The sequence below is a fragment of the Nanorana parkeri genome, unplaced genomic scaffold (assembly GCF_000935625.1).
Source record: "Nanorana parkeri isolate BGI_ZX_2015 unplaced genomic scaffold, ASM93562v1 scaffold428, whole genome shotgun sequence".
Taxonomy (NCBI): Eukaryota; Metazoa; Chordata; class Amphibia; order Anura; family Dicroglossidae; genus Nanorana; species Nanorana parkeri.
Window position 1 is genome coordinate 532455 of NW_017306696.1, and position 23675 is coordinate 556129.

The 23675-nt window shown below is 40.2% G+C and overlaps 1 protein-coding gene across 1 annotated transcript in view; it reads right to left on the reverse strand.

The window, feature by feature from the left end:
• Positions 1-23358, reverse strand: part of PALLD (palladin, cytoskeletal associated protein) — a 286056-nt gene extending 262698 nt beyond the window's left edge. The window contains exon 1 of the mRNA XM_018560033.1: positions 22433-23358. Within this exon, the coding sequence (XP_018415535.1) occupies positions 22433-23355 (923 nt within the window). The 5' untranslated portion in view covers positions 23356-23358. The remainder of the gene's footprint in view (positions 1-22432) is intronic.
• Positions 23359-23675: the final 317 nt, after the last annotated feature.

Here is a 23675-nt window from a genome sequence, read left to right on the forward strand (position 1 = left end):
TGCCTACAAGTGATTTTACCATACATATGGCATCTGGAAAAACCAGCAGCGGGACTCCCTCCGCACCAGATCCATTTAGACAGGTGAGATGCGGGACTACACTCTCCCATGAGCATGAGGAGGTGGGCGGCGAGGGATTTACCCCTGCAAGGTAGGCAACTGCACTGTTTGGTACCTGAGAAGGAGGGAAAAAAAGGAACGGTGGGCGCAGGGGCTCCGTTTAATCTATGAGTTATGGTCCTGATTAGTAGGAGGAGAGAGGGGATTAACCCATTAGTGTGCTGACATGGAGCTGACCGGAAAGGAAAGATCTCCCTCAACATACATAGCAGCAACATGGCAAAATACACTGCTGTCACTGTCTTTGTTTCTGCCTGTTCACAAGCAGTCAGGAAGAGTGAGTTCTAAAAGGGGGTTTAAGGCAAATAAGGAAAATTGTTATGAATAGATGTTTTATTTGACAAGATTATAATTAAAGATAGTCTAGCAGTACCAATTTAAATGAGCTAATGTCAAATGTAAAGTATCCTGGTTTCTCTCCAAGAATCATAAATGTCATATCTTTTTATAGAGCTATGCCAGCTTCTTCCAGGTGCATCAACTAGATACAATAAATAAAAATATCCATGGCTGCAACTTATATTTATGGAGAGTGGAACTTTTGCTTCTATTTGTAACTGAACAAGTCTTTAATACATGACCCGAACAATGTGTGTCTAACAAATAAGATTGTGTGAAACAAAGTTCATAAAAAAATATTCAGTAGAGTTCTGAAATAAGTAACCTCTGACCGCCATTTAAAGTGACACTTTATTTGCCAAAACATATATTTTTTATACGTTTTGTATACGTTTTTTTCTTTTTTCACAAAGAATAACGTCTTATAGACACTAATGGAATGTATATAGGACATGAAAGTAAACTCGTCTTACGGCAACACTAAACTCAGGAGTAAAAAGAGAACTATGGGGTAACCTTTTTATCCCATAGTTCTCTTTAGGGTCACGGAAGGACATATACTAACCTCCTCCCGTGACCCAAAGCTCAGTATTTGCCCGCCATATACTGAGAGCACTGCAGCCCAGGACGGATCCCGACAATACTGTTGAGATCTACCCAGCTGGCTGATTGACAGCTGGCTCTGCCAAGCTCTAGAGGCAGAGCCAGCTGTGCCCGCCCCCTCTCCGTCCGTTTCTCCAGTCAGCGCTGAAGGATCGGAGAGGGGAGGGCGGAATCCCTGTGGAGAGCAGTGACTTACAATCACCGCTCTCTGCAGGGAAATGATCGGGAAGTGAGTGAGCGACGGTATGTGTTCGCTCACTTCCTGATCTATAGAGTCGACATGTGACAGTTTCATAGTCACACGTCGGCTCTAATTATGAGGATGAGTGTAAATTACCTCATAGTTCTCCGTTAAATCTTAAAAATGCATTTAAGGACCTTAAAGGAAAACTATGAGGTGAGTGAATTACACTCATTGCCATAGTTAGAGTCGATGCATGACACTGAAACTGTCACACATCGGCTCTATTGAGCGAGAAGTGAGCGAAAACATACAGCCGATCGGCTCACTTCCCTATCATCTCCCTTTAGAGAGTGGTGACTGTCAGTCACCGCTCCCCCATTGGCTTCCCCCCTCCCCTCTCCGATCCTCCAGCGCTGACTGGAGGGACGGATGGTGGAGTGGGCAGGCATCGCTGGCTCTGCCTCTAGAGAGACAGAGCCAGCTGTCAATCAGCCAGCTGGGTGGATCTCTGCAGTATTGTTGCGATCCATCCCGGCTGCAGGGTTCTCAGCATATATAGCGAACAATAGCTATATATTTGGGTCACGTGAGGACACAGTATATGTCCTCCCATGACCCAAAAAAGAACTATGGAAAAAAAATGTTGCCCCATAGTTCTTCAACAAAAATGTAGTTTATTTGTGTATCACTCAGCTGTAGATCCTCAAATCATCTCCGAATTACTGCTGACACTGTCCTTTATTCTGGAGGGTGGCTCCCCAACCCTTATTTAAATATTGTCAGCTTTACTAGAAGCTAAAAAAAAAATCCAAAAAATAATAGAGGCATTAGAGGCGCAATTTACAGTGGAGCTCTTCTTTAATATAAGGTTGCTCAAGACTGACCATTTCCCAAGATTCTGCACCACAGTTAAGTAACAAATTAGCTAGCCCACGCATGGGGGGCGTGGCCAAGCCATGGACGTGTGGGGAGTGCTACCCTGCAGCTCCGGGCCCGACTATTCACAAAACCCACTCTTTCCATCCGCTTCCACCCTCTAATCCACCCATGTCTAAAAAACTAGCCCAGGCATCGAATAACAGTTCTAAAATAATTTAAGTGAAGTACCCATATAAATTGACTGTAAACACATTTTCCACATAATTTAAAACACATCATATTTCTCAGCACACTTAACTTAAATATGTGGATAGATTTTTTTTCCAAAACCTTCCAGAGCCAAATATTCATTTGATTGTTCCATAAAATGGATTATGTTCCAGTAGTGGGAGTGTGTCCAAATGAGGTTCTGACAGTTCCTTCTTCCACGCTTCCATTAAATAAATCATTGCTCAAATGTTATTCTCTGTCCTTATGAGGGTAGTCTAGAAATTATATGATCTGGGAAAACATGCATACCCAAAGGACAGAGGACATTAAATGGACACATGGCTAACACCAATGTATTCAATGTATTTGTCCGTTATTACCTTTGGGTTTTACTGCTATGGTAAAATGTCTATCACAGTCTTACTGAGATAAAACTTTTATTTTGCCAGCAACCCTATGTATGAAGTGCTGTGGCAAGAACTACTACACTAAACAGTACATGACCATTTACAGCCCATGTATGGTTCATCTGAAGCATTAAAGGGTATGCAAACCCAATTTCTAAAATCTAGTATAAGCTTTTTCAAAAGCCATTTGAAATCTGCAGCTTTTATCAAAATAATGTCTGGTGATCCTGCCATAGAGGTCCTTGTTAAGGCCCTTCCTGTTATAACATGAGAACACTCTGGCCCTGTCACCCAATTGTGCTCCCAGGTTGTCAGCTCTCACTTTGGTTTGAAAATGGAGACTTCAGGTGACCATTTCAACACACATTATGCAGGCATGGTCCACTGTTATCACCATCACCAAAAACCTGTCCTAGCAAATGCTATGGTTTGGATAGGGCATAGAGTACATGCATGTAGATGGAAAGTAGTTGCAAAGAGGATGCGCAAGATCAGCAGCACAAGAAAAAAAGGTCAAAGGTATTTTTTATTAAAAATGCCATTTGTTTATGATGCACAGCTTTAGAAAACTAAATGTCATTCAGTTATGGTCTACATCTACTTTAGGCAAGGTCCTCAGCATGTCCTCTCATGTTTAGGCCTCATTCATATGGGGCTAACAAGGGCTGTACACGTCCATGGGGCGTGCACGCCCGTAACGGGCTGCTCCGGGGAAGGACAGGTGCTGTGTGTGATTGGGCGCAGCAGCCTGTTCCTCCGTATGGGAGGACGCAGAACTATTGGTTTTCTATGCAGGGCCGTAGATAATTTTTTTTGCTGGGGGGGGGTTCAGCTTCCTCAAATTATAAGATTTTATCTAGCAGACACACCAAGGTTTGAAAAAAATATACCGGCCATATCATTCCTAAACCAATCCTTTACCCTGAGCAATACCGACACCATATGGATAAAAACCATGTTTTCAAAAGACATAATTGGTACCAATTCACACAAACCACTTGGTATACACTTATTGGGATTTTTTTTTTTTTTTACCAAAAACATTTAGCAGAATACATTTTGGCCTAATTTTATGACGAAATTTGATTTTATTTGATATTTTGTATAACAAAAAGTAAAAAAATATTTATTACCAACGATTTTTTTTTCATTCATATTAAAAAAATTAAATAAATAAAAACCAGCGGCGATCAAATAGCACCAAAAGAAAGCTCTATTTGGGTAAAAAATTAGGCGCCAGTGGGAAAGTATTTCATTAGCGCCCCCCACAAATCAAAGTCTGAAGGATGGAGGACCACAGACTAAAGGAAGGTGGTCCAGTAACCTGCACTGTCTGTGGTTAACAGGACCCCCAAGTGGCGAAATGCTAGGGCCCTATCACAGCTGCAACCGCTGTGATTATTTATAGATAAGACAATGGCCTTAGGTACTCAGGCATCGTTAAAACACAACAGGAAGTTTTCTTTATTCTGATTTCTTGTTGCTCTTTTTCACATTTTAATTTTGTATTTGTTAATTGCAGTTAACATGCATTTTTGCCATTATGGTACTCTAAAAAGTTTCTCAAGAACAAATATGTCTAAAATCAATTCACAAAAATTAAAGGATCTAAAGGTAGAGTTTCACTATATTTTAGTATGGACAAGAGTTTGTCTAGTGCTGCCCTATATTATGTACACATGAGTAATGTTAAAATGTCTAGTTACCTGGTAAGGCATGTTTTACAAACTGGCCTCAATTTCAGTCCCATAATTGGCTTTTGTCAAGCAGTCTGACTGCAGAGTAGTAATACAGGCTCTGTAAATGTAATTGGAGATGGGGGTCATACCGATAAATGCAGTATTCTGTCTCACAGGTTCTTTTGCACACGGTGGCCCCAGGCACTCCCTTTTTGTTCAATAGTGGAAGCTGCCAATGATTTCAAATACAATGGACAATGGAAATTTCACAACCAAATTTGACATAAGATATATAATAGAACTTTATAAGCTTGGCTACAGATCAGCTTTTAATAACAAATTGGTATATGGAAAAAAAAATTATATCAATCATGGATCAATATGTAATAGTCAAATAAATTGGGAATGAGAATGATAGAAAAGGAAGAAATATATGTTTCTGCACTTTAGGATCCAGCCATTCCATCAGCAATAGTTGGCAGTGACTTTTAAGCCTTCATCCTAACATGGCAGCTTTTTATATAACCTCATAGGCTTACTTGTCCTTCAAGTTTCTCATGATTACTCTTTTAGTCAACAAGATGGCTGCTTCATTTCTAAAGGGTTTTGTTTAATGTTCCACAGACTATTGTAATTATGATATATAAACAGGCATATTAAAATTGTGTTCAAACAAGTTCTGAATAAAAACAAGTGCTAATTCACTAAATGTTTGGCTACACTGTAATGTTCTTTGTATCATTGTGCCAGATTTGTTTATAATGGCTCCAGCACAACTTTAATAAGCTGCAATAGTGCTCCAACTATGGAAACTTAAAAAGAAAAAACACTTAAAACAACTCTATCAAGGAAAACAAAAATCTGTGTCTTACTGGCCAACAGGAATGGCCATGATGCAATTTGGGGCGCGCTTTGCCAATACCAGAAAGAGCCCAAGCCTTAGTCTTCAGAGCAGCCTGGCATTTGGGCATAACACCTGGGACTTGGGGGCTGATGCAATTATATGCAGGAACCTCTAAAGGCCTGCACTGCCTTGTACCTAAAAAAACAACAGACCAAATGGTTAAAGAGTCCAAATCACTTTAATGGCTCAAATACAAAACAGACAACATGTTTCAGGCACCAAACCACTTCCCCTTCATCAAGGCTTAAGGTCAACTCAGAACTTTAAATCAACTCAAGTGCAGGCTTTACTATATCAATCTGTGTGAACTGAATATAACAAATTTGCTAAATTCACCAGTGTTAGTGGCAGTAGCAATAAAGTAGCATTAAACACTCAAACATGTTTTCAATAATCAATCCAGATCAAACAAAATTCACTTAGCCCAGCAAAGTATAGCTTTAAATGTTTGCCCAAAAACAGCTGGCTTCAACTCTCTCAGCTCTGCTTCCCTGAACTTCCTATCTAGTACAATATCACAGAGGACAGAGCAGTCTCCAGCAGATGCCCATGTACTAGTGTACAGAAGGGAGGAAGAAGGAAGGAGGAGAGAGGAGCAGGGAGCTAAACAGTGGCTTGCCCTGCTGTGTCTGTGTGTTTCTGGAGACACACTCAGCTTACTAGCACACACAAAGGTGTTCCATTGGACCCTTCAAGGGAAAGGTGCCACAATAAAACAAGATACCAGGGCCAGTGCTCAGGGAACCAGTCAATTCTGCAGGAAGCTAAAACTTTTATACATCAAGGAGCAGCATTCATTGTAAGGCTCCATTCGCACTGGAGCGGCTGTCTGCTTGTATTTGCTGTACGAATACGCGCAGAGCCGCTCTAAACAGAAAAAACAATGCACTTTAATGTTCATTGTTCAGACTATTGCAGGGACCGCGCAGTACGAAACCGCATGGTCACCAAAATAGTGCAGGCGGGATAATCCGGCGGATTCCGCAAGTTTCTGGCTATATAATGGTCGCAAACAAGTGTCATATGGTGTTTGCGTCCTGCGCGGTCTTCCGCAATTAAAACCGTGCGGGAAGCGCAAACGCTATTTGTGAATGGAGCCTTAGCTACATTTCTGTCAACAGTTTTTTCATTTGTTCTCTTTTACGTCACGGGAGGACATATACTGTGTTGCTATTGCCCGCTATATGCTGATCGCAACAAACCTGGATGGATTGCAACAATACTGTAGAGATCCACCCAGCTGGCTGATTGATAGCTGGCTCTGTCTCTCTAGAGACAGAGCCAGCTAAGCCCTACCCCTCCCCATCCGACCCTCCAGTCAATGCTGGAGGATCGGAGAGGGGGGAAGCCATGCGGGGAGCAGTGACTGATAGTCACCGCTCTCTGAAGGGAGATGATAGGAAAGTGAGCAGATCATCGGTATGTTTTCGCTCAATTCTTGATCAATAGAGCCGATGTGTGACAGTTTCAGTGTCATGCATCGGCTCTAACTATGGGGATAAGTGTAATTCACTCACCTCATTGTTCTCCTTTAAAGGTCCTTGAATGCATTTATAAGATTTAAAGGAGAACTATCAGGTGAGGTGATTTACACTCATCCTCATAGTTAGAGCTGAGGTATGACTATGAAACTATCACATGTCGGCTCTATTGATCAGGAAGTGAGTGAACACAGCCCGTCGCTCTCTCGGGACAGGAATCTGTGCAGGTTAAAAATGTTAGCGTTTTAGTCCTGGAAAACTGTGCTGGAAATGCAAACTCTATATGTGAATAGAGGCTAAGTGATTTCATCAGCATTTGAAATAGCTTAAAAATATTTTTACTTTAATATCACTTTAAGGGTTAGATTGCATAGTCTGAGCACAGGCTCAATTTAAAGAAAACTAAAGAAGAATCTGCATATTCAGGCTTAATGTGCATAGCCAAAACTTGTTTTTGTTTGCATGGAGAAGGGAAGGATAAATCCCCTCCTAGTTTATTTTTTCAGTCTGTCCTGCGGAGATACAACAGAAAGCCCTGTGGAGATACAACAGAAAGTGAGGGGACATCTATTGATATACGGTACCTTATTTGTGTATTACTCGGCAATAGATCCTCACATTATCTCTGAATTGGTGCTGACACTGTCCTTCCTTCTGGAGGGGGCCGCTTTAGTTCTCTATGGTACCTGTGTGTGTTGTAAAGTAGCCAGCGCTCCAATCTTACTCCTGTGATGGACTACAATCTCAATACAAACTAGTAAACGCGAGACTCTAGTCCACCATGGGAGTGAGCTTGGAGCGGTGGCTACTTTACAACACACACAGGGAACATAGGGAACAAAAGTAGCCACCCTCCAGGAGAAAGGACAGTGTCAGCACCAATTCAGAGATGATATGAAGATCTAAAAAGACACCCAAATAACATACATTTTTTGCTAATAGTCAGAGCACTTATATGCATTTTTAAGATTAAACGCCTGAGTTTAGTGTCACTTTAAGTATTATATGAATAAATACTGCACACAACGTTTTCAGAAAATATGTTGTTTGGGAGACAACTTTCCCAGACCTTCATATATGTAAATTTGAAAAATATCATTACTGGTTTGGCTTTCGGAGGTGCAAACTGGGAAGCAGTGCCCAGCAGTGAAATGCATTGAGGGGAGCAAGCCTAGATGATTTACAGAAAAATGGAAAGGATTTTATTTAGGGAGTTGGACAAAACGAGTCAGTGTGGTTACCTAAAGCATCCATTGAATTAAAGCTTTTCTCCAGAGTACTCTCACCGGGGAAGGATGATTTCTGATTGTCTACAGATCACTGCTCTCTGATGTTTCCTTATAGAAAGACCATACAGAGAAAGCATGCTAAACCATGCACAGAGAAAACAGAGCAGGTCAGGAAAAGGACAAGTACATTTTAAAAAGCTCCTGAAGCAAATCATAATATGAATCACTAAGACTTAAAATAGACTAATTATTTTTCATTTATGTAACCTCACTGGAACAATAACCTTATAGCAATCTGATTACAGAGGGGATATAAAGTGTACTGCTTGTGTGCATGTAAATCATAATGTTATTTAGAACGAGATATTGTCAGTACATATGGTTTCAATGCAGACCTGGTTTTCATCAGTGGTACTGCAACGTGATTTCCAAAGGGCATGTTATTAAATTAAAATTTAAAAATTATTGTGTTATTTTTAGTGTACAGTCAATCTTTTTCCTACTGATAGACTGCGTATAAGTTATAAAAAGCATTTCCTGTAGGCAATTAGAATCTTGTTAGCAGAATCAAGTATTTGCTTAATCTTCAATGATAATTCAATGATAAAATATTCTATTATACTAACTGTATACAGGTATTAGATTCCTTATATACTGTGCCTATTTGTATCATAGAGGTTCTTTATCATAAAACAAGCCAACATTCTGAAACGGATGTCTAAAACAGGTTTGGGAAGTTTGAAACTAAGGGCAAATAATAAAAGGCAACAACAGACCCCCTCAGTGCTTCTGCATGGAGGAAAAGAAAAAGCAGGAAATTGAAGAGGCCATTTAATAGAGAATTGTATGGCCGTAATCTTTTATTTAGTTCATACTCTAAAATGGCAAGCTTGCTAACATGAGTTATTTGACTTCTACTGTATGCTGGGACAACGGGAACACATGAAACACATACTACAGACAAGTTAAATACAAATAAAACAAGGGGCTGAAATGACTGAAATAAATAAAAGGGGTCAAATCATGTCTGCTGAGGACAACTCCAACTTTCAGAAAACATGTGTGTCATTTTGGTAGTTAGCATTATAACAACTTATACTATGTTATAGTCTATTGGTATATGCTATAGTTAATTGGTAATTAAATTACTAGTAATAATTGAAACTTACAACATCTTAAAAAAGATTTCCTTTTCCTGAAGTATTCAGCTGCAAAATCATTTAAAGAATTGTAAAATTTATCAACTGGAAAATAACCTGGGTCTCATTCAGTTTAAAACCTTAAATAGGCTAAGGGCAATGAGAGGGCCACATGAGGCCCAAAGAACCCAAAAGGCCCATTTGACATAGTTGGATTTGTTAGTCAAATACAGTAAGACAACAAAAACAACCAGGGCCGATTGCCTCAGGCTGCATGTTAGCATGGCGCTGTTAGCAAACTGTGAAGCTATGGCTTCCTGCCCAGCTCACAGACATCACCAGTTGCCAGGAGCTGAGCGGGAGGCTATGGCTGACGTCCTGTCGAGCTCCTGGCAGCCAGCAACAGAAGAGCCTCTGACAGCACAGCCTCCACAAATCCCCCCCCTTCCCGAATGACCATTAGCTGATAGCAACCCCCCCTCCCCCCAACCCAGGAACGACCATTAGTTGATAGCATCCACCCCCCACCACAGGCACCAAATAGTGTAGGGACAGTCCTGAAAACATCAATAAGCATTACATACATTTCTCTTATTAGCAGTAGGCCGCAGCCACCCCCTTCTGGCCTACAGTAGTAAAGATCACTTTAAAGGCTGCAATAACAAAATGTGAATAAAACTGGTCCAATTTTCCAGCAGACCCAGACAGTGGTTATCACTAAGGGTCTGTTGGCACCTGATCAATGTAGATCACCTCTAGGACAGATAGAAAATTGCTTTCTATGTGCCCTGTTCACACCACAACGTGGGTATGATGCTCAGTGTGCTGTGCTGAGGAAAAATGCAGAGCTGCATTTGTTCGAACTGTATACCACAGGAGGAACGAGAATGGAGTTTACACATTGTATACTACCAATAAAGTTTTTTTTAATATAAACGACACTGCCGGAGCTGCCACAATGCACAACCTACTAAAATGAAGAAAACCAGGACATAGAGAAACATTAAGGCTGCCACTGCTGATCTTTTCTTCTGAACACGCCAGTTTTATGGATGCCTTCTTCCTGAATTTACTGCTGTCAGATTTAATTTTTAATTACTACAGCCACAAAAAATATCTGTATCACACCGCTAAGGAGGTGTCTCCATAAATAAATCAGTCCCAGCAAAGGTGTTTGATCTGCATTTGGCTGCGAATGAGAATCTTTGGAAGAGATTGAAGTGAACCTTAAAATGCAATTGAAGCCTAAACTTTTTTTTTTCGTTTTGGGTAGAGTGTAGAGTGATTAGAAGACTTGTCAGGTTTTTATTGCTGTCTGTATCTCTTTTAGGGAGCTCTACCCTCTGTATTTCTCCTGGTGACCAGTATCACTGAAATCCAAAGTGAAAGAAAATTCCAAATTTGGGTTGTCACTAGAACAGGAATAGATGGGAATCTTTCAAATGGGGATACTAGTTCTGGTGACCCTGCTGACCACAGGGGATTTCCTCTCACTTCCTGTTGTGACTATTGGACAAAGGAGAGTGAGAGGAAATCTACCCAATCGGACACAAATGACACAAAAAAACCCTTATTCTATCCAAAACTAGAAACAGAGCCAAAGTCCAAGGAAATGCAGAACACGCCAAACACTGTCTGAGACTAGTCCCCCCGCCCTACAATATCATAGTAAATTATAATCTGCAGAACTGTAGTAAGTTAAAACTGCAAAATTCAATCCATTTTTTAGGCCCCTTGGGGGCAGGCACCGACTGTTCTGATCAGCAGGGGATCTGTTCATAGGAGTAGTACGAAATGGATGTCACTCTTGTGACATCCATGTCCATTAGTTTTTTCTTCCATCTTGCGAGTGAGAAAAAATCTGAGCTGCACAGACCCATGTTAGTTGTATGGCGAGCCAGGTGTAATTGGATATGTGTCCGTTTACATTACCCCCGAGCCGTCGCGATCAGGTCCGCCATAACGTAACTCTATTCTGGGGGTTTCTTCAGACCTAGACGAAGACAGGGGTAATCGAATGTTTAGATCTGATTGCCCTAACACTGGGCTTCGGATCAGGGTTGCTCACTATAGTTCACTGTGCTTTGTACATTGTCACTACTCGTGCCATTGCCATATTGAATATGTTTGTGTGTTTGACTTTCTGAGCAGCTGTAGGTACTTATTCTCCTGGTTTACACATTGTATAAAACATACAGTCTGCATTCCTGACAGACTGATACCCTTCTAGGTGTATATAAATCCCTTGTTCGGTGAAAGGTGAAATGTGAAATGTGCGTTCTCATCCACAGATCTGCTATTTTGATTAGAAACCATTGTGCTCTTACCTGTGTACAATAGGCTTTCTGAAGCTTTCTCCTCTCGTGTATTGTGCGTGATAGCTGCCTGTCATAACATGATTTCAGGATGAATGATAAGCGTCTTTGTAAGGAAAATGATAAAAGAACTTTGTGTATAGAGCGTGTGAGTGACGTACTTTATGCCATTGTCCTTGTGTGCTCTGTGCTGACACGCTCTATCACTTCCTGTGTGTGCGCCTACAAGTGCTAACTCACTCCATGTTACCTGAGAGAGTTTCACTTTATTTTGGATCAAATGTGTTAACAATGAAATTGTGTTGATATTTGTAACACAAAGATATGAACAAGAGAACAAGTAACCTGCAAGTTTTTACATATACAAAGTTGAAATAAACCCACCGATTTAACTGACTCCCAAAAGAAAGCTCAAGTTAGAAATGTTCAATAAATGTTATTAAATACCTAAAGGCTTAAAGCAGAACTCCGGGTAAAAATTTTAGGGGGCCAAAAATAACACAATTATACTCAGCTGATCATTGGAGCTGGCCAGCGGTGACAGTGCTCATGCCACCCTGTCTCCTCCTTTGCTGCAGTGATCATTTTACTATTTATTTACATTTAAAATATTTTTTCAACTTTTTTTTTTCCCGACTATTTTCACTTATTTTCTATTCCACTCGGTACCACGGAGGTATGAGAATAGGGGCGGATGGCACCAAGTGAGCTGCTGGAGGTTTGGCTCAGCCGATCCAGATGTTGGATCGGCTGAGTCGAAGTCCTTCTGCACTTCGGCACTGAAGGCAGCCGCACAGAGCCAATGTACAGCTGCAATCAGCCGTACAAGCCAGAAGTGAGTAGCCGAACAGTGTTCGGCTCACTTTACTTCGGATCGGTTATTCACTCGGCTGCCTTTTGCAGCTTAGTAAATATCCCTGTAAATGTCTGTACCTCAGTACAGACATGGACAGGAGGAAGAGTCTGCAGGGGTCAGAGCATTGCACCTGCAATCTATTAATCACAGTTGCAATGCTTTACTGGTACCAATGCAAAAAAAATTATATTTTTTTCTGTTATGAAGAAGCGTGCACTGATTATTTCTTTTTATAAGGCGGAATTTCCCTTTAATCCACCATACCAATGCTGTTGTCACTCACAACCTACCTATTAGCTCATGCTCAGTTAGTGCCAGCTACATTCAAAGCATGTCTCTTTTTATCCTATTGATAATCATGGGATCCTCTGATCAAGCCCCTATAGGTGAGTACCACCACCCCTGGTCAGACATAGAATTATCACAGCAGAAGCAATGTTGGACATTTCTGGGTACTATAATCATATTATTCCCTCTAAAATCCAATAACACTTCAGGCTGGTAATTATAACAGCATACAATATAGCAATACTTCCTCACTGATCCCCATGATAGAGGTGCTTGTACACACCAAACTAATATATAATCACAGCAATCTTAGTATCACTCTAATGATGAGATGACTGGATAGTCTTAGTACACAAGCATAAATGTTTTTTTCACTGCTCCATCCAATGTCAAGCCTCTGTGGTGGTGGGGCCTTCCACATTACACAACAACAAAAGAAAAGAAAAAAGCTGCACACCGCTTCCCACCGACAACATGATGGAATTCCTTTCCCAGAGACTTCCACCACTGGCGCGTTTCACCCTTTCGGACTTATTATGGACATGCTCATCTTGGATTAAAGTTTGGAAAAGGTGGACAGCGGACTGCTGCTTTTTTTCTTTCATTTAACTATATACTCTTGATGCATTTTGTGAGCCCTTTAGGCCACTTCTTCAGAAGATATGGAGGTTGTAATCCGTTTGTTCATATTGAATACAGAAACAACCAGCCACCATTAAAAACGTGTCATCTGTGTATACTACACAGAGCCATAAGGGACCATAAGGGAGAACTACAAGGGATGGTCATAGTACAGCACCTGTCTTGGGTTCTATCTCATGAGCAAATCATGGACAATTGTCTTATGACAGGCAGCAGAAGGCTTCTGAACAATTCTGTGCACCCCAATATATGCAGAGAGGAGGGATGGAAAGAGAATAGCTAGTATCATACAATTAGTCCCTAGTAAGATAACATATCTATCAAAGAAGAAAGGAGGTGGTATTTAGGTCCTGCTGCGATTGTATTGTAATACATTGTGTTCAATCGCTCATCAAACAATCAGGTTGACTGATGTGGCAATTGGTCACATGCCCCTCCCGTACAACAACAATCCCAGTCTAGGCACAATTTTACCTTATTTACTAAGCTCGGTGAACATTCACTTTGTCAATGGTATCATTCATCCACTTTGAAACAAAGGGGTAGTTGAACAAATTTCAGTTACTTGAATAGAGAGAACAACGATAAGATGTCCAGTATTTAAACTTTCAGAATTTTCCTAGGCTGGTATATCAGATATCATGAAAAAATCTGTCCTCAGTGTATATCTATAGAATTAATTGTTTCTTGCAGTATGTACTTTGTACGTATTTCTTATACATTTACAGTACCAGAGCGCCATCTGTAGGTACATATGTGCCGTGCAGCTCCCCTCTTATGTCTTCATTGCTCTACACAACAATGGTCAGTTCTGTCTTACTTGCTTAAACCAAATACATTCGTTTCTTACACCAAATCAACCGTGCAATCTATTCAGTGTAACAACATTAAAGGAGAATTATGACCTAAGGGCAAATAAAAGTACTTCTTGCCTTTACTCTAATAGCATTCTTCTTCTTTTCCAAAGTCGCAGCACATCCCAGATAAATTCATCAAAAGTCACAGAAAACAGCCACCTGCAGCCATACTCCTTTCCTCTTAGGGGGCGTTAACAGGGAATGCAGCCCGCCCTCAGCTTTTTTTTTTTAACTCTATCTGCCATGGCCGTGCTTTCTCTAGTCAAGCACACTGTGTACGGCTGGAGTGTGCACGCTGACATGTGGGAGCAGGAGGCAGGGTAAATAATAATACACAGCAGACCTCAGACCAGAACTAATACACGGCAGTCCCCAGACCATCACCAATACACAGCAGACCTCAGACCAGAACTAATACACGGCAGATCTGAGACCAGAACTAATACACGGCAGTCCCTAGACCAGCACCAATACACAGCAGACCTAAGACCAGAACTAATACATTAAGGTGTGTTTTGTGACAACTCTGTAAGTGGGGATTTTTCCTCACTTTGGAAAGATCTCTTCTCATTTCCTGTTGTGTCACTGGCACGGGAAGTGAATGCAAATTTCCATAATGGGGACACAAACAAAATATAAGCCTGACAAATTTTAACTCTTTCCCACTTTATCCAAATTTTTAAAAAAATGTGAGCAGAAAGGTCCCCAACATGAGCCGGCCCCCAACTCTTCACTGCCAACATGCTTGTTCCAGATCAGCAGCTCACCAAGTAGTCCCTAAAGCAGCTTACAATCTAATGCCTCTACACATACACCAGTTTCGGTGACAGACAATTAACCAACAGCAGAAAAGTTGCACTTTCAGAATTGCTGGGAAAGTAATATACCCTAAAAATTTTGGAATATGATAGCTGAAGAGACATGTTTCTTACATGAGCGCTCACACGTATTGCAGGCTCATAAGCTCACACATTGCGCACACCTGCTTAAAAGGTTCCTGCACTCAACAAGCTGCAAAAGCTGTGGCTGAAGGGCTGAGCTGCTGAGACACCATTTTCATTCTAGCCAATAAGCCTCCCAGTATGCCCTGAGAGAACCCCTGGAGCATCCTCAGGGACCTGACACAAGCAGGTGGGAAACAAAAACCTCTGCATCACGTTACCCAGCAGTTTCCATTTTTCTGGCCTCTCGGTGAATATTGAGCAGCTTCAACTTTAGTAAGAATAGTATATGTAAATCATACAGCCTACAGGGGGAACTTCAGTAACATGGCAGGGTGTATGCAGAACAGAATGTCACTCACAAAAATATATATTATATATAAACTTAGGAACATTATTAGAGGTCTCACCATGGCTGCAGCCAGTGTCTCCCATTTCTGACCTACTTGCTTCCCTCATCCCTGCGCATCCTAACTTGTCGAACTGCAGGCTTCCTTAGACTGATTAACTGCTTCTCCAACCACAGCGAGTATCCCGCCCACACCCCTGGCGACACCAACCAATCACCGCTCTCCTCCTCCATTCCCTTTACCAAAGGTTGGGTGAGACTGCAGTCACCTCAGCCTTGCCCACACCCCTGGCTACACCAACCAATCACCGCTCTCCTCCTCCATTCCCTTTACCAAAGGTTGGGTGAGACTGCAGTCACCTCAGCCTTGTTACCAAGGAAACAGCCCTCAGATTGGTGGCTGGGAGAACCGTGCAGGGTTTATTAATCCCTTCATGTCACATACTTCTTTTATTAACAAAGGGACAGAGAATAGTCCCAGAGCCGTCCAAGAGCCACAGTTGGGGGCATCTTGTCTGTAGCTGTAAAGTTAAATCTGTTTACACATTTGTCAGCTGTTGTGTATGTGCTGAAGAGCCTGTGTGGGTTTAAAGCATCACTTAATGGCATCTTTCAGGAGGAAACCTTTGCAGATCATTAAAAGACATTCCTATCTGCCATCGTGCCATTTTGATCTGTCTGCAAAATGTTGCTTTCATTTGATAAAAAACGAGGGAAATACTGATAGTTGATTTGTGAGCATATTCATATCCATATAAGCCGCTTGTGAGGTTTCTGTGCAGCTGCTGACTTCTATGCTTTCTGTGAATAAACCTTGAGACAGCATGTATTCTTGGCACAGCTTGGTGAAACTTGGCAGCCCCCAACCATTATCTACTATGTAACAGGTGGCTGCAAAGTGTACAGAAAGATACTGTCTCATTTTGGGAAAGGGTCAAATGTGTCCATCGGTTCCTGTAGCATAATCATATCTTTAATGTTTTAGGCCCAGATTCCCATATACAAATCAAAATTTACATAATTGTACATACATTTTAGGTCAGTGTTGGCATTTGACACCTGGAAGCCTTTTTAAAGGACACTAACATGAAGTAATTTGTTAAAACGTTTGAGGTGCTTACTGAAACTGAATATATTTGAAAAGAAGGCGATAGGAAGGAGATGTTTTCAAACACATATGTGACAACTTGTCAAGTAATCTCATGAAATAATAATATTGACTGTCCGCTTAATGCTTTTTTTTACCCTAAGATGGCTGTCAAAAGTGAACAATAGGCTGTGCTGCACAGTTACTGTACATGGGTATCAAATATTTTGTGTAGGCATAAGTATTTTACATATTAAAAAGAACAAACAGTGATCAGCGCCAGTAAAAAGAGTGCATACGAGCTGCTAAGCACTAAGGATATAAAAAATGATATCTAAAAATATATACAACAATAATGTGCAGAGCTATAAAATTAGTGCACAGACAACCTTGCAAACAACAATCTATCCAGACTGTCTGGTGAGCATACAAACATATAACCTCCACCCAGTGGGAACAGATGATGGACAGGTGCTCACCTGAGGGAATGGACCCACAGAGCAGGTCTCAACACAAAAAAACAGTGTAAAATGAATGGATGACACTTCGTGTGAAATGGATGAAAGCGACGGGACTCCTGTCCCTCCGTCTAGCCCTGCTGAGATGGTGATGTCGAATGCTCCGCCCAACGTACGTTACATCTCACATGTGACTTCGTCAGGGGTCTTTTTAATAAATTGTATCATTCTGGACGATATGCGCTATTTCTCCTATATTTGCATCCTCCTAACATAATATCGATGCCCGCGATCTTGAGAGGATCTGTTTGTCATCATGTATATGGCCTTTCCTCCCCTATATAAGAAGGGTAACGTGTGTTGAGACCTTCTCTGTGGGTCCATTCCCTCAGATGAGCACCTGTCCATCATCTATTCCCACTGGGTGGAGGTGAAAGTTATAGTTAGAACTTCGTACTTACTGCACATCTAAAGATCTCATCTATTGTGGCAGACTACCCACTGCAGTTCCTTTCATATATTCACTATTGTTATACACTGGACTTTATTTTGCTTTTTTGTTTATTGCGTGGACTTTATTTACTTTTTATATTTTCATTATGTATACATATGTTTGTATGCTCACCAGACAGTCTGGATAGATTATTTTTTGCAAGGTTGTCTGTGCACTAATTTTATAGCTTGGCACATTATTGTTGTAAGTATTTTACATATATTTTTGATCTTTGTGCCTTGATTGGATCAATTTATGGTGGAGGGGTCATGACACGTAGGTGGTGCCACTTAGAGTGGATCATTTTTTTGTCAGATCACCCATTGGGGTACACTGTCCAACATTTTGTGCTGTTGTTAAAAAATGATGGGTAAGTCAAGTCAGGTGCAAAGATTTAAGCTTTGGATTTAATCAGGGCCCTTTCGTATATCAACATTAAGTTATGCTGTTAAAATATTTAAGAATGTAATTTAAAGTGAGACTGAGCTGGCATAGGATGTAGGAGCACTTGTCACAGTGTGTAAGTATGCATAATATACTTATAGCACTTAGTTGTGAGTTTGCTATAATGTGCAGAAGAGGGTCATCCGTGCACCGAATGTGGAATACAAAGATGCATGACAGGGGTAAGCTGTGCACTGTGTGTTTCTAGCTTTAAGTTTATCCACCCCCAGTGATGACAAGTTCATGTGTCTGGGATGCCGCTGCCATCTTCTCAGATTCTTTTTTCTTGACCCAGAATGATTCTTCAGCCAATGTAAGATGCTAAGAGTGTAGACTGCACTGTGCATGAGCAGCAGGCAGCGGTCATTTAAAAAAAGTTCTAGCAAAATAGGTAAAGAACTATTTTGGTTGGAATGACATACAAAGTCTTTTCTATCAAAAGCTCTACTTATTAGTTCAGTTCTGTTTTATCAATACTTAGCATAAACTGTTTTTTTTCAGAAAGATTTTTAGAGCAGTGGTCCCTAAACTTTAACCCTTGGGGCACTATTCCTCACTCTGACACCATTGATTGGGCACTATTCCACTCATTGACACCAATGATGGGGCACTATTCCTTCCATTGCCACCAATGATGGGGCACTATTTCTCACTCTGACACCAATAGTGAGGCGCCATTATTCATCCTCCCACTAACTACTAATCCTGAGGCATTTTATCCCCATGGACCACTGAGCGTAGGGCATTGTTTACTCCCACTCACTGCTGCTATTGAGGCATTTTCTACTCCCTTTGGACACAGTTTGACCCCCAAGTTTCTTGGGGGGATAGTGAATTTTCCCTTTGTTTAGAAAGTCCGAGGACCCTGTTTTAAAGGCTCAGAAAGAAGATAACAATATGGAATAAAGGTTATTAGGAAAAAAAGAAATGCTTCTTATTATAAGCAGAAAATACCGCAAACAGCTGGAAGACAGAGCACAGTAGATAGGACTAGATGTCAGGACTTCAGCTTGTACTACAATATCATGTCAAAAAATAATACAAAGTCAGCACTCTGAACCAATTAGAGCAATATGGCTTTGCAGAAGCCACAAGATTTTGCTATAGGCCTTATTTCAAATCATTGCATTGTACTTATTGCAAATCGACATTCTGGAATGTTTTTTAATAAATGAAAATATCAAGTTCACATTACTTTCTTATAATTTACTGTGTTTTTTGTTTCTCTTGTATGGACTTTATTGAATCTAAATGCTTATGCAAAGATAGTTATGTGTAGGGCTGCAGCTAACGATTATTTTCATAATCGATTAGTTGGCCGATTATTAAGTTCGATTAATCGGTTAATCGGATAAAAAAAAACTGTTGCAGCTCTAGTTATGTGAATTAATTTACTGTAACTAGATATAGAAGTACGACTGGACTAATTGGTTCTAATTATTGGTTAGCAATTCTTTGCAACAGATGTCCAATTCACCAAGACTATGGTACCTTTTTATGTAAGCAGTGAGGAAAAATACCAATTGAATTCCCTGGCAAAGGGGATTATGAGGTGTATTTGCCGTTTCCCCTTGTGATATCATTGCCCTAACAAAGATGAGCAGCCTTTGTTAATCAGGCAGCCAGTTTGGAATATAATAAATCCCTGTTAGATTTATGATGTTATAAGCTGCATCCCAAAAGCATAGACTCTTGGCCCTGGGCCAGATGATATAAGCAAGGTCCCCCTTTGGTTCTCCTCACTGATAATCGAAGAGACGGGTAGAAAGCCTGGGGATTGAGTACATGCTCACTAAGTCAAATGGCAAAGGACCCATGTAACCAGACAGGTTGCAATTATTGCCAAATCCTCCTTGGTCACCCTCTGAAGGGGTCCTTTAAAAACTATTTTATTGTTCTAAATCTAACAAACTTATGTTACAGTTTAGAGGAAATGCACTGTTCACTAGTATTATTTACTAAAAAAGTAAAAGCCATTTACTTAGCAAAGTGACCGCTCACTCTGCAAAGTGTATCCTGGTAAATAAGGTAAACCTGTGTTGACATTGAAAGCCCAATCATGTACTAGGGAGATTAAAAACAACATTTTTGTTAGCACATTATTTGATATTTAAAGTAAATACAGGATCACCTTCTTTCCCAACATTCATTTTGAAGACATACACTTTCCAAAATAAACATTCACTTCTCTATGTGAACAGAATCTACTCCTGTAGTAAATCAACTCCTGTGTCTAGTAGCGGAGACCTATATATAAATACTGTAAGAAGAATGTGACTTACATAATATACTGTATATAAGCCTGGTGGGAGTTGTCACTGACCATTTATTTTATGTTCTTTAAATAAATGTTGCTCATGCAGTTTTGGGCAGCATTCATTTGCATATATTAGTAAGAAATGTGCATGTTTTCACAGTTATTAAACCGCATACAGCCAGCAGGAGCTACTAGAAGTGGTTAATGCAATCTTCTTACAGTCCATATTATCATGATCAACAAAGTGCTTACTAGAAACTCATTGGTAGGGTTTAATTTTTAATTTCCAGAATAGAGAAATGCATTCAGTTTATATAAGGCACAGATGCACCCAGGTCCTAAGAATGTCATACTAAGAATAAATTGGTCTCTATTCTGTGGTATCTTATCCTATCATAAAAACTCTAAAGCGTTTATTGGAGGACATTTGATGGCTATTATCTCTATTGCTGAAGACAATCTCTCTGCAAGTATAAGTCTTACTGACTGATGAAGTCGTATTTACTGTAACAAATTGTGCCAACTGTGTAGAAATTGATAAACTTGAATAATGTAAATTACTGAATACAACAGGTAGCTGTGTTCCATAAAGTGTAAGATTTTTCTGCAAACTGGAGAAATTTGCATGCATATAATCAAATATGAAAATAGGTAACATTATTATAGGTAAATCCAAATCAGAACGTATGCGCTTCAACAATTACTTAATGCTCCCAATCAATACTTTATGGCATTAAAAATTGATACATCTAATTGCTTTAACACTAGGTATATTGCTCCTCTTCCACAATTTCTGTGTTCACCACAGATTTAATTGATGATAGGCTTGGCATTTGTGACACCCATTTCCCCTTTCCTTTCTCCTTCCCACACTTCTCTCCCCACCCATCCCAATTTTCACAGATCCCCGCTAGCCATGACAGTGCCCTCTAAGAATAATATTAAGTTATTGGTCCATACAGTAGCTCTAAGAGTGCTGCTACCTAGATCTTTGGTACACAATGTTTACCTAAATATGCATCTTGTCCAACTGAGCGTTACATAGTAATTTTACATATGTGATGTGTTTTGTTCTACTGTTCAATGGATTTTTTTTATCTCATGTGTTATATAAAACCTAATAAACAAATATAGAAAATGTTCTTGCTCAGGTTCTTAGTAATTTTGGAAATCTGCTACTTTTAATCTTCAGTGGTTGTTTTGGTCAAGGGAGTTATAAAAGATCATGCAAGTGCCCATCTCTATGCAGTTGCCCAGCCATTTCTACCTGACTAATCATAGGAAGGGATTGGGTAAATAAAAAAAAAAGATCTGTGTGCATACCATATACTATTAAAAGTGATAAAGTTAAAGGTTATGACTTATCATAGAAAGTTTATACTGTATAACTTAACTGCAGAACTGTGATTAATACACAAGATCACGTACACAGCTGTAATGTCAGCAGCCTTTAACACTCAATTGGTAGTCCTTTTTCCTTAGAGACTCTGAGCATGTCTCCTGTTCCAATCAGTTCATTAAGACTTATTAGGAAAAATATTAGCCTGTGCTTCAGTTTCTCCCATACTGGGATGGGGCCCATTTTTTAAATTACCAGTATGTTCTCTGGGAAAGTGCACCGTTTATGGGGGAACATAAGTGAAACACGTAAGGTATTGCTTTCAAAGCAAGGGTTGTCAAATTTTTAGTCTTATTCAGCTGCTCCGATTTCTGCTAAGCAACGGGCTGCCAAGATACCCTTCGATGAGCACCTGCAAGCCAAGAAACGGTGTCCTTAGGCTTCCTGTTCAAAACCTTAACCTGGTATGGCAGAAGCTTCTAAATGAGGAACGACAGCTTAGGAGAGGGTTATATTTACAACACACAGCGCTATGAGACCACACTTGTTTGCCTGGTTTCTCTCTTTTAATTGAGTCAATTATTTTAAAATTTGCTAATAGATAGCCTTCCATGTGATACTAATCTTGATTTTTTTCAGCTATCCTGAAAATACTTAATTCTTTGAACTAAATGCTTTGCTGGGATGTAATATGAAATATAAGGTGACCAAAGACATGCAGATACTGTAAGTTAGAAAGGCATACATACTTGCATAACACAAAGGGATTATGACTGCTTATTATAAAATGTTATTCAGTTTTGTTGGTATCCACCATTTGTTTTTCCTTTCGGTTTCAGGAAACTCAGGTTTACATGACCCTAATGTATTTTACTTTTGCTATGAGGTGGAGCTTTCTAAGTGTCACAGGTGAGTAGAGCGGTTTGACTTACCTCACTTCTGGAAAGGGGTTTCCTGTCACTCTGCATTCCAGCTTTACTCGGCTCCCCTCTGCCACCTCCTGACTTTTGAGCTTCTGTATAAATCGAGCAGCTGAAGAAGGAGTGTGAGATTTATTGGTCTCACTTTGCACTCGCTCTTTTTCAGGCGGCTTGCTTTCATTCTCAGTTTTCATTAGTGTTTCATCTTTTACACTCCTCAGTTCCATTGTGTTCACCTCTTGCTTTGGTTCAGTTTCACTCTCATTAATTGTGGGGCTAATGAGAATGGTGCTCTCTTTCTTTGGTGACAAATAACCACTGTCAGGAGAAGAAGAATCTCCATTAGGGCGCCTGTCTCTTGCCTTGTTTGTCTCTCGAAATATTGCAGAGAGTTCTTCAATAAAAGTAGCTGCCTTCTGAGCGATGTCACTCTGAGAGTTTAGATCCTTGTTAAGTGGTTTGTTTCTGGCTTTTGGAATCGGAAGTGTGGATGAGCCACTTTTCCCTTGAAGTTTAGAAGCTTTGTGTGCCTGCAAGGTTCGGATTATACTTGGGCTAGTGGTTAGAAATGGTGAAATCATGCCTTTCATATTTGAACCACCAGGTTTAGTGGAAGCACCAGCCCTACCCAGCTTATTTATCAAATTTTCCCTTTTTCTGGATTTTTCTGATGTTGCATTGCTTAGTTTTAACTCCTTGTACGATCTGTCAGGTGGGTTATCATGAGAAGATTTTAAAGCATGACTGTGGCTTTGATCCTCAGACAGAGGGCTCGAAAATGCTTCCCGCGCAATGTCAAGACTCTTGTTCATTTCCTCCTGACTGAGGAAGGCAGAAAGTTCTTGGAAGTTTCCATCAATGGAGTCACCATGGAAATCTGACAGAGTATCATAGAAGGAATCATGGGAGGAAGCTTCAGACATACTTTCAGACATAGAGTTTTGTTTTTTTCTCTCCTTAACATAGATATCCTTCGTTAAAAGAGACAAGGGCAGAGCATGATCCAGAGCTCTGTTTGCCATCCTAGGAAGTAACCCTGAATCAAAAAGAAGTAAAGACATTTACAATATGGCTCTCTTGTCAACATAACAACTTCCCTGTAAGTTTCAGCTCCAGAATAAGAAACACCTTAGACTATTATACTTTGCATAACACATCATAGAAAACACCTCAAAAATAGTCTAAAATATATTTTAAAAGAAACAATAAAAATGTAATTAAAAATAAACATACTGCAATAGTATTAAACTTTAAT